The following is a 16,730-nucleotide window of genomic DNA, read 5'->3' on the forward strand; positions in this document are numbered from 1 at the left end:
GGATGTAAATAAGATATGCCTAGTGTGGGCCCATCGGCCTTCTGCAGTGTTCACAATACTTCTGTTCTTAATACTGTACTCACTCCTGAAGTCTATGCAGTCAGGGCATCCACAGTGGGACGGGGAGTTGCCACAGTACCCATAGTCACTACAACAAGGTCGATCACTGTTGGGATCACATTCTGAAGCCTCTCGACTTGCCAAAGGAAAATTAGGTCCACATCGACCATCCGTTCGCCATCGTATTCTCGGACCTGAGAAGAAAATAAAATGAAATTTAATAGGAGTCTAAAGTGGATCTAATATTCCAAGTCGGTGTGATGGTAAACATTTGGTTTAAGGTGTGGTAAATTGTGGTTAGGTTAGGGTTGATATTGATTACGATAGGTTAAACTAAGACTGGTTAGGTTAGGGTTGATATTGATTACGATAGGTTAAACTAAGACTGGTTAGGTTAGGGTTGATATTGATTACGATAGGTTAAACTAAGACTGGTTAGGTTAGGTTGACCTCTATGACTGGATAGGTTCAGTTGAATTGAGATCGGGTAGGTTAGAGTGAGCTGATCTTTGTTAGGTAAATTTAAGCTTAGACTAGTTGGGTTAAGTTAGGTTGAGATGAGGTTAGTTAGGTTAAAATGAGCTGAGATTATTTAGATTATGTTAGGTAGAGCTGATATTGGTTAGGTGAGGGTTTAGGTTGAGTTGGAATTAGCAATAATGGGTAATGTTGAATTGGGATTCGCTAGGTTAGACAAAGATTTAAACAAACATGCATTTTCGACATTGTTAAAGTACAAGTTATAGGAATATAGAGGTTTCTTCTTATCGTAGAAAGGAAGGCTGTTAGGTCTGTCGTGATACCTGGCCAATCACCAGGAGGCGCCCTACAACACTCGCCTAACTCCAAGTTACTGATTTACTACCACGTAAAACACATGCATCGGGTGAAAGGAAGTGTGGCCAAACGTCTCACCCTGCATGGGAATCGAACCCAGCAATTGTCAGTTGTGAGCCTACATATAGTTCAGGGGTTTATTGAACAATCAACCACAGAATTAAGTGTGAGGACAGGTGGTTTTACTTTGTGAAAACGTACATTTTCTTCAATATATTTTCTTCACATTATAAAAGTTTTATATTATGGTCCTGTGAATCGTGTTTTGATCCTAAATATCACCTTCAATAAGGGCCATATTATGATGCTCACTATTATTGTTAATGCTTTACTTTCTATGCGAGTAACCGCTAAAAAAATTCCTGTGATGTATGGAGAATATTTTATATATATATATATATATATATATATATATATATATATATATATATATATATATATATATATATATATATATATATATATATATATATATTCTCTCTAGGGAAAAATATATAATCACATGTCTTTGCCTCATTGTATTAACCATAAACAAAGTGAGAATACCAGAAAGCTAACACATTAAATATATTTTTTTACCTATAATTGATATTATCATTTAATTAACAATATCAAACGTAAATAGGAACTCATAAATCATAATTACATCTGAGGATGGAGGACATTCCTCGAAATGGAGTTGTTGACCTTTTGATCTTCTAGCAGTCTTGACTGACCACTCCGTACAAAACCCAACCTCCTAACCCCACCAGCAGCGCATGAACCGCAGCAACCCACCTAACCTATCGAGTCTGTCGCATAGAAAACGTAGATGTTTGTCAGCCGTCACTTTTGATAATAGGATGCATTTATTACGTTAGTTACCATAATGTAGAAAAAAAAACGCGATCTATTAGCTGAGAGAACTGGTCGACTGAAGGCGCGCGCGTCGCAGCTCACGCAGGAATATCCCTGCAACAAAAAAAAAAAAAAACTAATCTGCGGTGATCTACGGCCGTTCGGACAACCAATATATCAACATCGTGGTCAATATTACAGCCAGACAACCGTGCAACCTCTTGTGTAAAAACAAATTAATCGGGCAAACTGATACGAATATGATACCTAATGGCAAGAAAGCTGTCAAGATTAAGTTTAAGTAAGTGCTAGAAAAATTCATCCCCCCTTAACGATGTTTATAACTCGCGAAATATTAGCCAGGTTAGTCAAGGCAGAAAGTTGCATTGTCATAGTTCAAGTGAGCTGTTCCTGTCCGCCACTGCTACTTGAGAGTGATGTTTGTGTTCTGGAGATTAAAATTGTGCAGCAGGAGAGACATACTGCTCGTCTGGTCCCATTACTTAGTCTTTCGCACAAGGCCCCTTCAACACCTCCAGGCTATAGAGGTGACTGAAATTACAAACACCAATTGCCTCTTAACAACCAGTTCCCTTGTGGCTGGTGTAGACTATGAAGAACGAAAGACTCGTCGCGGACCTGTTTCCAAGGGTAAGGAAGTGTTCGAGATTCGTTCAAAGTTCCAAAAACCACAATACAAATTTAATATTATTAATAATGAAAATAATTGAAAGTGTTTGAGTCCCTCAACTCAGAAGACGAACGAAGCACTGTAAACAAATCAAAATGAGTTAGAAAGTAATTAGTTGTGAGTCGAGTGTAAAGTGTTTTTCATTCATGACCTGAGTGTTTGCCGGCCGGATTAACGAGCATTAAGCCATTGTTTACGAGGACGGCCTGGTAACTCTACACTCCTGAATTATGCATCAGATAAATCCATATTCAAGCGCTCGACGTGTTAATGGGTCTCGCTGATAAGAACCTACACCTTTGTTCCACTTACCACCACATTAGGGATTTGAACACTCAATTTAACACTTAGAGAAAATAATTCATATTATAGAGAGATGCACTACCACATCAGGGGCTAGAACACTTTATTTAGCACTTAGAGAAAAATTATTTAAAGTATAGATAATAGAAATACCATCTTTTCGCGATGTTAAAGATTTGGTCTCGGTACAAATGTTATGTAAATAATTGTTATATTTCCCTTATCTTTTTTAATTTTAGTAAAGATATTTTGTAAATTCTGTAATCCTGTTAAATATATGATTGTGTAAGTTAAGGTATTGTATGCAACGATTAATCGTTTTCATGTTAGATCATTCGATTGTGTTATGTTGCAGAGTGTTGACTTCACTATGTTGCAGAGTGTTGACTTCACTATGTTGCAGAGTTGGATGTGTTATTTTGCTGAGCTTTGATTATGCTATGACACAGAGAGTTGAGTGTTATTTTCAACAGAGTGGCCTCTGCTGTGTGTATTCACCTAGTTGTGTGTGTGTGTGTGTGTGTGTGTGTGTGTGTGTGTGTGTGTGTGTGTGTGTGTGTGTGTGAGTGTATGTGTGTGTGTGTGTGTACTCATCCTGGTGTGTTTACAGAGACGAGTTTGGCTGCTATCCCCGCCTTTCGTTAGTTCTTTGTTTAATGACATGACTCAGTTTACACGTTTTTTTTATCATATTTGCACTTAAAAATGTTTATCGAGTTATATTCAACGACTTTTTCGTTTGTCCTTTTCCACTTATTGATGACTCTGGGAAAAACAAAATTCTGCCATCTCAGTGATTTTTTTCTCTCCATCTATGGCCTTTCGTCCTGCTGTTCCTAAGTGTGAAAAAATGCTACTTTATATTTTATCATATTCCCCTGAAAATCATAATATGTCGTTATCATGTCTCTTTTTTTTTCAAAAGCACTTCCAGTGACGTTACACACAATCAGTGATCTGTTTACCTCGTATCTCAAGCCCTTCAGCTCAAGAACGAGACTTGTTGCATGTCTTTGGGTCTGTCAAGCTGTGTCCTTTTTTTCATATCAGGTAGGCCCATTTGAGGACCTTCTTGAAGAGTGTCTCATAAGTTGTGTATATGGCCCTGAAGGCTCCTTAAATAAAGTTTCTAAAGGGTACATAGGCTTGTCGGCTTTGGTATGACCTCTTTGGTTTACCGTCTGCTTTACCCTCCTGGTTTACCTAAGAGAAAAAGCAGACACGAGGCTGGTGTCACCTTCCTGCAGGAAGTTTGTTCTCTGCTTCACACTTTTATATCATACTCTGCAGGGCACTCCTTCTAAGGAGCCAGTTTTCTTAATTCTTGGAAAATGTCTGAGAGAATATATAATTTTTTTGTTCCGTCCTTGACTCTACTATAACATACGTATATTGCTGCCAGCATACACATTTTAGCACAGAATTTATTTATTATTTAATGGGCCTTTATTTCGTTGTGAAAGTTGTGAAATTAGAATATTATTATTATTGTTATTCGTAGAGTAATTACTTAATGAATATTTGGGTTACTGTCCACTAAAGTTATGTTCTCGCAATTGTTCTCAGAGTGTGCTGAACAATTCCCTTCATATAGAGTTGATGAACGCTAATAACATTCTAAGTAATTATTTAGATTTAATCTAAATAATGAATGTCTTTGTCATGTCAAACACGTCATGTGATTAATATTTTAGAAGCCAAGGAAATTATGAGGAGATAGCACCAAGCCTTTACGACTATATAGCACTGGGAAGGGATCAGGATAAGGATTTGGGATGGGACGGGGGAAAATAAACCCTACATGATACGAGACCATCGCTCTACCATCCAGCCCAAGTGATTGGGTGTAATTATTTAAGAGTTTAAAATTAAAATCTATAATAAAACGAATGCTTTGCCTCGTCGTCTTTCTCAAACATCCCTGTTACGTCACAAGACACCATTAGCGAAGTCAATATACCCTGCTTGCAAAGTTCTATAATAACTCACAGAAATCACAATAGCGTGATGTATCAATGAACAATGGGGGTGCATGGGGAAGTTGTGTAAAACCCTGATTTGTGTCTCGGAGAGGCTGCAGGGTCCAAATAAGTCCAGTAGACCTTCTGGTTTCAACTCTTTTTACCATGTCGTAGCTCAGTCGATGAAGGCAGCGTCTGGGAAGATCTCGGACGTAGGTTCGAATCCTCGTCACGGCCCTTGTGAATTTGTTCTATAATAACTATATTACAGCTAGAGGTTATTACAACATTTTACACAGGTCTGTTGTTCCCCCGACGAGTACAAGGGGGGTCCAGAAGTACTCTTCCTAGTAAGTGAATATCTAACAAAAGGCAGAGAACGACAGTGAAGATATCATAGAGACAGTTATCTAGAGGAGTACTCCCAGAGCTCGTTCTCAGAGCAGAGTTGCTGTTGAACGAGCTACCTGGGTACAAGGGGACAGAAGAGCACTCTAGGAAGCTGTTAGAGGATAACGACCCAATTAGTGATTACGGGACTTTACTATGAGCAACTGATATGTAATGAGGATGATCAGATGATTGTAGGATGCAACTTAATGACTCACGAAGAAACCTACGCCAGAAATTGTTGTTAATTGTATATAGTGTCTTCAGAGCACAGAACAAGGGCTGTGTTCTCTGTTCTTCAGGGCATTGTTCAACTCTTATGAACTGAGTTGAAAAACGCATATTGTTAAGGACGCTGCAAGATTAATTCCTGAACGCGAGCAACTAGGTTACGAAGAAAAACTCAAAGTTCTACTTTTAACATTATAGACAAGATGAGAATGAGAGAAGACATAACCACGGCATACATAATCCTCAGGGAAAGACTAAGACACTACCCAAACTACAAAAATAAGGTAACAAATAACTCTAAGATCTGAATACTAAAGTGACCTTGCGATGACCTTGAAATTTGATTTCGGGGCTCAACATCCCCGCGGCCCGGTCCTCGACCAGGCCTCCTTGGAATCAAATAAGCAAACAAATATTTCTTGAGTGTGATGGTCGTGAAGATAAAGAATCAAGAAAAAACTCACAAAACACAGGATAGCAAATTGTTAATCCACTCAAATGTTAAGATACAGTGTAGAAACTGGTGCTTTACTCAAACACAATAAAGGAACCATACACGCAAACATTATACATTATTAAACATGATTAAACATTCATTATTCAATAAAAAAAATACGTAACATTAAATCCAAATCAATTGCATTATCCAAATTACTGATGGATTTTTTTCCCCTTACATTAAAGAAGTATCTGCGAGCTAATCAAGTGAAACTACCACCAGCTCGTTGGTAATTTATGCACGTGCAAATGTGAGCACGTTCCTCTGTACTTTACGACCAATCAACCAATTACATGACAATTTGTTGACATGAGCTGGATGACATTAGCGAAACAAGTCATTGCTTATATGTGCCAGCACCATCATTACTTTTATAGTGGAAATAAAAAGAGATATTTATTGTGGCTATAAGGTATAATTATATATATATATATATATATATATATATATATATATATATATATATATATATATATATATATATATATATATATATATATATATATATATATTTAATGTCCCTTTTTTCTATTCTTACATCTTTCTATATATCTATCAATCTAACTACCCATTGCAGCCGTCTAACTAACTCCCAGGTACGTATTTACTGCTAGGTGAATAGGAGCATCAGGGTGAAAGAAACTCTGCCCGCTTGTTTCTGCCTCGGCCGGGAATCGAACCGGGCCCTTAGAACTACGACTCCAAAACGCTGTCCACTCAGCCGCTAGTGTGTGAGTGTACTCACCTAGTTGTACTTGCGGGGGTTGAGCTTTGGCTCTTTGGTTCCGCCTGTGTGTGTGTTCGTGTGTGAATTCAAGAATTCAAGTGTGTGTGTGTGTGAAAAAAAAAATTCAAAGTCCTCCCTGGTGTTGGTGTCAAGAATGCAGTTTCCACTAAACTTTACATCGTTAGAGGAGATCTAAGACCAGAGATAAGAAAGATGGGGACGTTAACTACGGAGGTAGAACAATAACTCTTATCGCTGAGAAGTAGCAGTGACAAGCAGCCGTGAAAAGTAACTCTGACTATTAATATTAAGTAGAAAAATCGACTATTAACAGTATATATAAATTGCAGCTAATAGCAATGAATTGAAATTTTTGGCCAATTAACGTTACTGAAAATGCAAATATATTAATTTTAATAAAAATATTTATGTTTATTCTAATTATATTATTATGTTATATTAATAATTGTTATATATAAAATATATAAAATGATATTAATAATAATTATATTAATAATTATAATACAAGAAAATTTGTAAACAAATTACAATTACAAAACAAATATTTCATAAAAAAAATAAAAAAATATAAAATTTAAAATAATATATTTATATATATATCACAGATACTAATTGCATTGCTTGCAATAATAATTAACTCACAATATGATAATAATTGTAACGAAATTATGTATAGATAAAAAATGGGACATGGAAACAAGTACTATGTTTGATATGTCAAGAAAGATCTATAACAATTTCGAGAATTATAAACATGTCGGGCGTGTAAGCGAAGCAGAATTTACTGACATGTTTGGATTATAGACGATGAGGTCCCTGACTTGCAGAAAATGGTGGGCTGGGTGGGGTAGGGTGGGCATGCAGGGTGGGTTGGTGTGGGGGTGAGGCAGGGTGGGGGTCGGTTGGTGAAGGGGTAGACAGGGTGGGTTGGTGTGAGGGTGGGGCAGCGATGGTGGTGGGTTGGTGTAGGGGTGGGCAGGGTGCGTTTGCAGGGTGGGTTGGTGGGGCAGGGTGGTGGGTGGGTTCGGTGGGTGACCCAGTCGCCCAGACTGTAACTTTTCTATATAAATTTTCCAGTGTGGGCTTTAAGCCTCTGGCTGACCCATTACTGTTACCATTTCTGTCTTAGGCGTTGGATGAGTATCTATGACTCGTTGGTTTCAGCAAGATTATGACCAATGAGTTCCAATGTGTGATTATGACCAATGACCAAAGCAGCTTTTTCACTTCTAAGGGCATTAAGGGCATCTCCTTGCCTTACTTCCCCATTCCGCTGCCCTAATGCCTTACCCATCTGTCCTACCTCCTTATCAACGCGTTCTTACCAAACTCTCAAACAGAATTATAACAACAGACAGCATCGCAAGACAAATATTCAAATAAAGTATATTTAGAGATTTATAATTCATCGTTATATCGTAAATAATAAAATACTGACGTAAAGGCTTAAACCCTATTTCTGATTTATTTTTATATAAAAGAATCATGTGGTGAGATTGAATGTTCACCTAAGTATTAACATATATTTTTTAGTGTTCTGAATTTAACGCAAATGTTAAAAATGTATTTTTAAACGAAAAAAAAAATCCTGAATATATGCCAAAATGGGTCGTAAATAGGGTATCAATCGCAAATGGTTGGTAGCTATAAGCGAAACCACCCCACCAGATGGGCTGGACTCGCCAAGTGGCGTGCCACTGGGCAACCAGTCTTGGAACCTGTTCTGTTGTTGATTTACATAAGTGATATCGGTTTTGGGTTATGGCGCACGGTATAAAATCTACCGACTACACGAAAGTGGCGTGTGCCTGGTTCGTGGGATCACTTAGTTGAGCCTTGCCTGCATGTGCACTACACAACCACAGCGTTCCAACATCACTATATCAACGTATATAATACCGTCGTGGCTATTTGACGTGTTTGTGATATAGTCTAGATTTTTTTTAATAATTGCTTTCAATAATGATAAATACAATCCACTGGACAAAAACATATTTACAATTTGTCACTAAATAAGTTGTAAATAAACTAATGAAAGTATATAAAAATATATAATGCATTAAAAGTGATTAGTGGTCATAAATGTATTTATTAAAATACTCAACTGATATTTTAAGCTTCATTGAGCACATAAAACCAGATCACATCAGTGAAAGTTTTGCTGAGAAATTCATTGGTGTTACATATTCTTGAATATTATTTTCAGATATGGTTATATGCCTAATATTCTTAAGAAAGGTGATAAACAACATTTAAGAAACTGGGGATAATATTACTAAGACACGGAAGAGTAATCAACGTCAAGTAAGGAAAATTATGACTTGATTAATAACTAAATCAAAACAAACTCGTTCGCAAGAGCTTAAGTTATTCCATCTCGAGAACCAATCATTAACAGTAGCTGTGTAAATTTAAAATTAACAAAAGTACGACTGCTGTTATGAAGATCAAAATATTAAAGAACATTAATATTGTTAATTAGATCCTATAATTACCAACAATCTATGTAAAATGAAAAAGCTAAATTATGTGGTAAATATAGGAAACATTTTATCAAAGCAACATGCCAATGGTATAAAAAAATCTAAACTGGTTAAGTAAATGTTTATAGATAAATATATTTTAATGCAAACATAACAGCTGTGAGGAGAAGGATACGAACCGAGCGAGGTTGCCCAGGAAGCCTTACACGTCCCAGCAAACTTCCTGTCATCTGATGACCTCCTGGGAGCAGTCAAAGCCTCCGCCACCACAACTCTTCCCCAGATCCCAAAAGCAGCGCCCATATGCAGCACGGAAATATATACAGACGTTGACCAAACCACACACTAGAAGGTGAAGGGATGACGACGTTTCGGTCCGTCCTGGACCATTCTCAAGTCGGACAATCGACTTGAGAATGGTCCAGGACGGACCGAAACGTCGTCGTCCCTTCACCTTCTAGTGTGTGGTCTGGTCAACATACTTTAGCCACGTTATTGTGACTCGCCGCCTGCATATACAGACGTTCTCAGGAAAGTGAATGAACGGTCTGCAACTTTTAATGCCATGGCCACCATCAGTGCATGGTATAATATGCACCTGTTTGGTAATATTTACTAAGCAAGAGGAGGCAAGTTGCTTGCTTTATCAGTCACTAGGGCAATGAATAATTTCCCCAGAGCTGACATCTTGATCCCCATTCCTCATCAACGCAAAACCCCGCCGTGGCAGACATTAGAATTCCAAAGACAGTTTGAAACTTAGGCACCCAAGTGACCCCAAAAACTGCTACCAAATGATAAATATCCTCAAACTCAGTAAAGATGGTCTGAGTACCGAGGTAGTAAGAAGCACTCCTTCGGTGAACCGCAATCCTGAGGCGCTTGAACGGAAGTTGGTCGCTCATGGGTCCTTTATTTCCGTAAATACTTTATTACCCAACACATTCAATAACTTGAGTGCACTTTTACCCCATGAGCCTAATGTCTTTGCGCCTGTAACAAACAAGTTAAAGCTCTGTGAGGTGTGTGTTTGTTTTCTGGCTCTCCCTGATAATTGCAACAACACCCCCACCCCCTTTAAGTTCTGCAATACTAAAGATTTTGGCAAAAATGAGGATTCATGTTTAGTCCCTCATCGCCTTGTTGATTTGCAATGCATCATGGTGACCACCATCTGGACACTTATGATTCTCATATACATTTTTAATACTTTCCAAAACCACGCAATTTGTCTTGTAGGAACGAGCCCATTCGTTTTGCCTAATATCCAAAGTCGTTTTGTTTATTTACAAATAGTTCTTTCGAAATAATTCTCCCTAAAATTATTAACATATATTTAACTACAAGAATTATTAACTTAGGCAGCAATGAGGAATAATCCCCGTATTTAAGCTAATATATTTTGTTTCGCTTAAAAAATAATTGCAATTTGTTTACTAAATTGAAGATAACATTTCAGAATAATTGCAACTTGTACATTAAATATATTAATTCACAAATTAAAATCTTCAAAATGAAATAAATTGTTTTAAAATCCAGTACCGAAGCTTTCATTAATAATAGTCCGTTTAATAAGTTTCATTCTCAGTGTGATGGGACCATCCATTCATATAATGTAAATGGTAGAAATCATACCCATAACCATTCTAGTAATAGTCGCAGCTTTCATTCATAAGGTCACACCATTCATTGTATTAGGTTCATTAGGTAAGATTTCATTCATCGTATTATGTTCCCAGCAACTTTTGAGAACCAAGGCCGAAAAGGACGTTAAACTTCGCTTGGCCTTTACTTCTTAATAGAAACAATTGACCTTTAATGACATAGAGGCTTATTATCCCTGCCGGTCTTATCGACGGGTGTTCAAGGATAACAAGTACTATCTTGAGTGCATCAGACTGTGAAGAACTTGTGATACACTTGTATTCTCTCTCTCTCTCTCTCTCTCTCTCTCTCTCTCTCTCTCTCTCTCTCTCTCTCTCTCTCTCTCTCTCTCTCTCTCTCTCTCTCTCTCTCTCTCAAAGGTTCCGCATAGTTCTCTCTCTCCAGACCCTCGTCATCGAGCCATGACCTTTTGTGCAATGTACATTTTTGTACTCGTGTTAGCTGCTTTCTCGAGTGCGGACCCCAGGCTGGAGCTTCCCCCTCCCATGTACCCCACGCTGGACCCTCCTGGACCCCACGCTGGTGGGACCCCAGGTCCTCGTCTCACAGGACTGGCTGCTGGGGAAACACCTCTGGGTCGTTAGACAAGTGCCTAGGCTTACGATTCATATCTTACCTGGCTTGCTCAACAGGTTAAGAGTAAGATATTCTAGGATTGCTAGAAGAGTGTCTTAAGTTATCGCAGATAATCTACCACGGTTAGTAGACAGGTATAGGCCACGCTAGGACATTCCTGGATTACTAGAAAAGTGTTCTAAGATATGGTAAATTACCAGGCTCTTGATAGGTAAAGGGGACGCAAATTCATTCCTAGACTGCTGGGATAGTGTTCTAACTTACATTAGATATCCCTAGCCTTACTTGATAGGTAGCCGGCCTCTTAATACCGTCCTGACAGATGCAATATAGTATTCCAGGAAACATTTGGTGAATCAGACGCATGTGGATGATCAGGTATACCATCAACAAAAGAAGCAGACTGGAAAATAAATAATTAAATGGCATTAAACCCAGAGGAGAAGTGGGAGATTTGCCAAGTAGTGTGTGTGTGTGTGTGTGTGTGTATGTGTGTGTGTGTGTGTGTGTGTGTGTGTGTGTGTGTGTGTGTGTGTGTGTGTGTGTGTGTGTGTGTGTGTGTGTGTCTGTTTCTACGTTGTTCCCATCCTCGAATGTGAGTCTTCCTGTCTCTTTTCTGTACAGTTTTCGTGTTTCAGTTCTGCACATTCCTCTTGTCACTGCATTACAAAGCACTCTTCTTAGTACAAGACTTCTATACATTTCTGTCACTTTAATGTACAATATCTTTGGTAACTACTGTTTGCATTATTCTTTTAATTTATTTCCTTAGAGTCTATCATGGAAGCATTTTAGAAATCTAATAATGTTAAGCTGAATATCTCACTCTCTCTATATAATAAGGTTTTATAAATGGAGAATCAAACAAGAAAAAATGCAGTGGCAACAGTTTGGGGAAATCTAAGAATTATTGTGAATGGTGGGCCTCATACTTCCAACATACTGTGTGTGTGTGTGACTCACCAACATGCTGCCAACATGTGTGACTCACCAACATGCTGCCAACATGTGTGACTCACATATGCTGCCAACATGTGTGACTCACCAACATGCTGCCAACATGTGTGACTCACCAACATGTCATGTGTGACTCAACATTATAATAACTCGCCTCATAAAAGACATCCCTGTTGGCAAATATTTGATGACGTTCGCATTGAAATAAAAAAATTAATTATTTCCTGCTTCACTGCTTTTTGACTCTTGCTTTAGTGTCTGCTTCAATTTATACTCTTTTTCTCTGTGTCTGATACAGATTCTGCTCCTTTTCTCTGTGTCTGATACAGATTCTGCTCCTTTTCTCTGTGTCTGATACAGATTCTGCTCCTTTTCTCTGTGTCTGATACATATTCTGCTCCTTATCTCTGTGTCTGATACAGATTCTGCTCCTTATCTCTGTGTCTGATACATATTCTGCTCCTTTTCTCTGTGTCTGATACAGATTCTGCTCCTTTTCTCTGTGTCTGATACAGATTCTGCTCCTTTTCTCAGTATATGATGCAATGCCTTGTTAGTATGTCAGTGTATTCTTATTAATTCAGTGTCTTCTTCTTGCATCAGCGAATTAGTAACCCACAAGACCCACCTACTAACCTACACGGACCACCTAGTAACAGTGTACGACTCTTTACTAAAAAAAAAAATTCAGCAAAAGAACTAGTCTGACAACAATCCAAAATAGCTGATTCAAAAATAATTAATTTTACACATATATTGACATTGGGTTTTACGGTGATTAGGTCTTTGGAACCGGTTGGGGTCTCCAGAACCATGTTTTCTCCTTACAATACAATACACCAATCACTTGAGGTCCAGATGCCTAAGTATTGATTGGAGCACATGGGCGAGAGGTGTGAAGGAATGGTGCCCAGTCATTCCACTCCGATCAGGATTCGAACTCAGGTTCTCTGGTTTGCGTGGCGAGTGCGTTAATCCTCTCAAAATGCGTGCTGAACTAGAGTCAGTTATGTTGAATTCAAAGTCATATCTGTACTTTTTTTCGACTGAGTTTATTGCATTTTGGTTGGTGTGTTTGCTTGTGTACATGTGCCTGAGTGAGCGGTCGTGCGTGTGTACGTGTGCATGAGTGCGCGTTCGTGCATGAGTACATGCGTCTCAGTGCGCGTTCGTGCGTGTAACTGACACTTGGGTAAGAGAATTATTAGGAGAATGCGCCAAACCAGTATGAATATGCGGAAATTGGAAGAGATGTGAAGGAGCTGGGATATGAGAATGGAGGGAAGGAACGGTGGTAAACCACTTGAACCATCGGGGATCGAACACCGACCATGCAAAAAAAAAAGCAAGGCCATCGCTACACCAACCAGTCCAAGACAGACTTGTGTCTCTTTGTCATATAGAAACATGTGGATAATACCAGTTTATGACGAACTAAAGTGTAAATAAAAACTGGATAACTGGTTCATTGCAAAAAACAATATACAATATACAACTAAATATAATTTCATATAAGGTCCTCGAGGTTGCAACGCAGATAAATTTTCTGTATTTGCAATTGAAAATCTATATAAAAATATATTCAATTACCAGCTAACGCAGCAAAACAGTGTCTCGCGAATTTACCAAAATAATAATTCAACTTTAATATATATATATATATATATATATATATATATATATATATATATACATATGTGTGTGTGTGTGTGTTGTTAATTATTATTATTAGTAGTAGTAATAGTAGAAGTAGTAGAATTAGTAATATTATCATTAAAGGGTTTAATTATATAATTACAAATTATACTCATATCTCATCCTAGATTTCAATGAGGCTTTTGTTGTGAATGGAATGGAGTGAATATACGAAATTTAGCAGATGTGGTCCATTGACAGATGAGAGTGACAGATTTTGTTGTCCACCTATATATGGGATTGATAGGTCTCGTGTACACCAGGAAATCACACTAACGTGATTTATCAACGAGAAAATATATTGGAATAATGCGGGGGATTCGAACCAGCGACCTGGGTTCCATGTGGTTCATTGATAGATGGAATTTAACAGGTCTTGTGCCCTCATATGGATTGGATTGACAGGCTTTGCACAATGGTGTTGGCCTATCTTTCTGCAACTCGTCCTCACACTTAATGCACCTCAATATGAATGCTTTTGGCAGTTGTATTCAAGTTGAAGAGCTGTGGAATTTAAGCAGCTCAATATCAGTGCAATATCAAAGTAGCATCGGTCTAGACTAGCTAGACTGGGTTCTCTAGGCTCGTACACTTAAGGTCAAGCTTGCTAGTTCTTAAGAGGGCGAGGAAGGAGACTTGTATGTCAGTCTCAGCCTCTCGCCGGTTCATTCCACCTCTTTACTCCACTCTGAAACGGTGTCCTTTGACCTGTCTTTGGCTCACCTGTTGATGGTTATCATAGCCGTCTCCACCTGCTTCAACTGCCCCTCCTGGACCCTCGTTCGATGCCATTCTCTGCCTGCAGGAGTTTGTCAACAACTCTCTTATCCATTAGATAAAAGAGTTGTTGACAACTCAGGTACCTATATGTACCTAAGGTACCTTTTTTAATAGTAAAGAGGTACCTGCTAAATAAAGTATTTAGCAGTAAATAGGTACCTATGAGTTAGACAGCTGCTACGGGTTGCTTCCTGGGGGTGTGTACCAAAAAGGAGGCCTGGTCGTACCTCACCTCACCCCGGGCCGCGGGGACGCTAAGCCCCGAAATCATCTCAAGATAACCTCAAGTAGTCCAACGACTGTCGTATTCAATCTGTTGAGGCAATTCTGAGGCTGTGTCAGCTGTATACATAAATTATACATATTGTGGAAAAACGGCCTACCGTTGAAACTTCATATATCCAGTGTATCTAATAAATTTCAGTACATATTATAACAGCAGTGTGTTCTGATTAGTGAAGCACAAGATTAAGTTAGAGAAGGTTTAAAGATATGCCACCAGACTAGTACCAGAGCTGAGGGGCATAAGCAACGAGGAAATACTTGTGGAACTAAATCTCACGTAGCTGGAAGACACAAGAGTTAAGGGAGACATGATCACTACATACAAAAATTTCAGGGGAATTGATATGGTGGATAAAGATAGATTATTTTACTCTGGTGGTACTTGCACAAGGGTACACATGTGAAAACTGAATATCCAAATGAGCCACAGAGACATTACAAAGAATGTTTTCAGTATCAGAGTAATTAACCAATAGAATGCACTAGTCAGTGAAGTGGTGGAGGAACACTACATACACAATTTCAAATGTAAACTGAGCCCAATAGGCTCAGGAGCCTGTACACCAGTTGATTGATAGCTGAGAGGCTGGACGAAGGAGCTGAAGCTCAGTACCCCCCCCCCCAGCACAAATAGGTGACTACAATTTGATGGGTACGTATACACATGCAGATATCAACACCCACATACAGCAGGGCTCACACAAGCGTTCAGATTAGATATTCTTAGCATGTATCGGTGACGTATGTGACTGTGGGAGGGAGAAGGCTGGTTGGGATGCCAGGGAAGGGTAGAGGGAAGGTGCTAGGACTCGTGGGACAGATGGCTTGGGATAGGGAAGGATAGGTAGGACAGGGGGGGGGGCTAGGAGGTGGAGGAAAGTGATGGAGTCTGGTATTGGTTAATGATTTACGTTCTTTGTAGTTTAGAGGGTTGATTACGTTCGTCGTATGTCATTCTTCTTACCTGAACCTTCTCCACATATCAGTGTTTATCTGGTCGTTCACAATATAGCTGATTGGTCTCTCTCTTCACCACCTACCCATCTATTTTCTATCCTTTTTTCATACCTTAATGTCTCCTTTTTCTCTCCTCAGTTCTCTTCTCATTCTAGTGTCCCTCCTTCCCATTTCCTTGTCTCATTAAGCCTTCCCCATCTCCCTGCCACAACCAGCCTCCCCCATCTCCCTGCCACAGCCCCCACTCGTCCCATTGTGACCTATCACGAAATGTTCCAGTGAATATATCTAAGAATGACTCCCCAGCAACCTTCAGTGCCCCTCTATGCCTGCATGTTGAGCAGATGGGCGTGCGCCCCTCCCCACGCCCACCTCTCCCCACGCCCCCTCCCTACGCCCACCCCTCCCCACGCCCACCCCTCCCCACGCCCACCCCTCCCCACGCCCACCCTTCACCACGCCCCCTCCCTACGCCCGCCCCTCACCCCATGCCGGATTTCTAGTTTTTAAAGACACCTTAACACGCAATATTTTGCGCCTCTCTGATGCATAAAGAAACAACTCGATCCTGTAAAAAAAAAAAGATCATTAACAGAATCCGGCCCCACCATCCGGCCGGCCGGCACGTAGATGCTGGTGAGGCAGGTGCCACATGAGGCAGGTGCCACATGAGGCAGGTGCCACATGAGGCAGGTGCCACATGAGGCAGGTGCCACATGAGGCAGGTGCCACATGAGGCAGGTGCCACATGAGGCAGGTGCCACATGAGGCAGGT

General features: G+C 39.4%; 1 protein-coding gene across 1 annotated transcript in view; it reads right to left on the reverse strand.

Moving 5' to 3' along the window:
* Positions 1-16,730, reverse strand: part of LOC123746563 (neuropilin-2) — a 90,590-nt gene that overhangs the window by 35,712 nt on the left and 38,148 nt on the right. The window contains exon 3 of the mRNA XM_045728154.2: positions 84-254. Within this exon, the coding sequence (XP_045584110.2) occupies positions 84-254 (171 nt within the window). The remainder of the gene's footprint in view (positions 1-83; positions 255-16,730) is intronic.

Source organism: Procambarus clarkii, chromosome 90 (assembly GCF_040958095.1).
Source record: "Procambarus clarkii isolate CNS0578487 chromosome 90, FALCON_Pclarkii_2.0, whole genome shotgun sequence".
Classification (NCBI taxonomy): domain Eukaryota; kingdom Metazoa; phylum Arthropoda; class Malacostraca; order Decapoda; family Cambaridae; genus Procambarus; species Procambarus clarkii.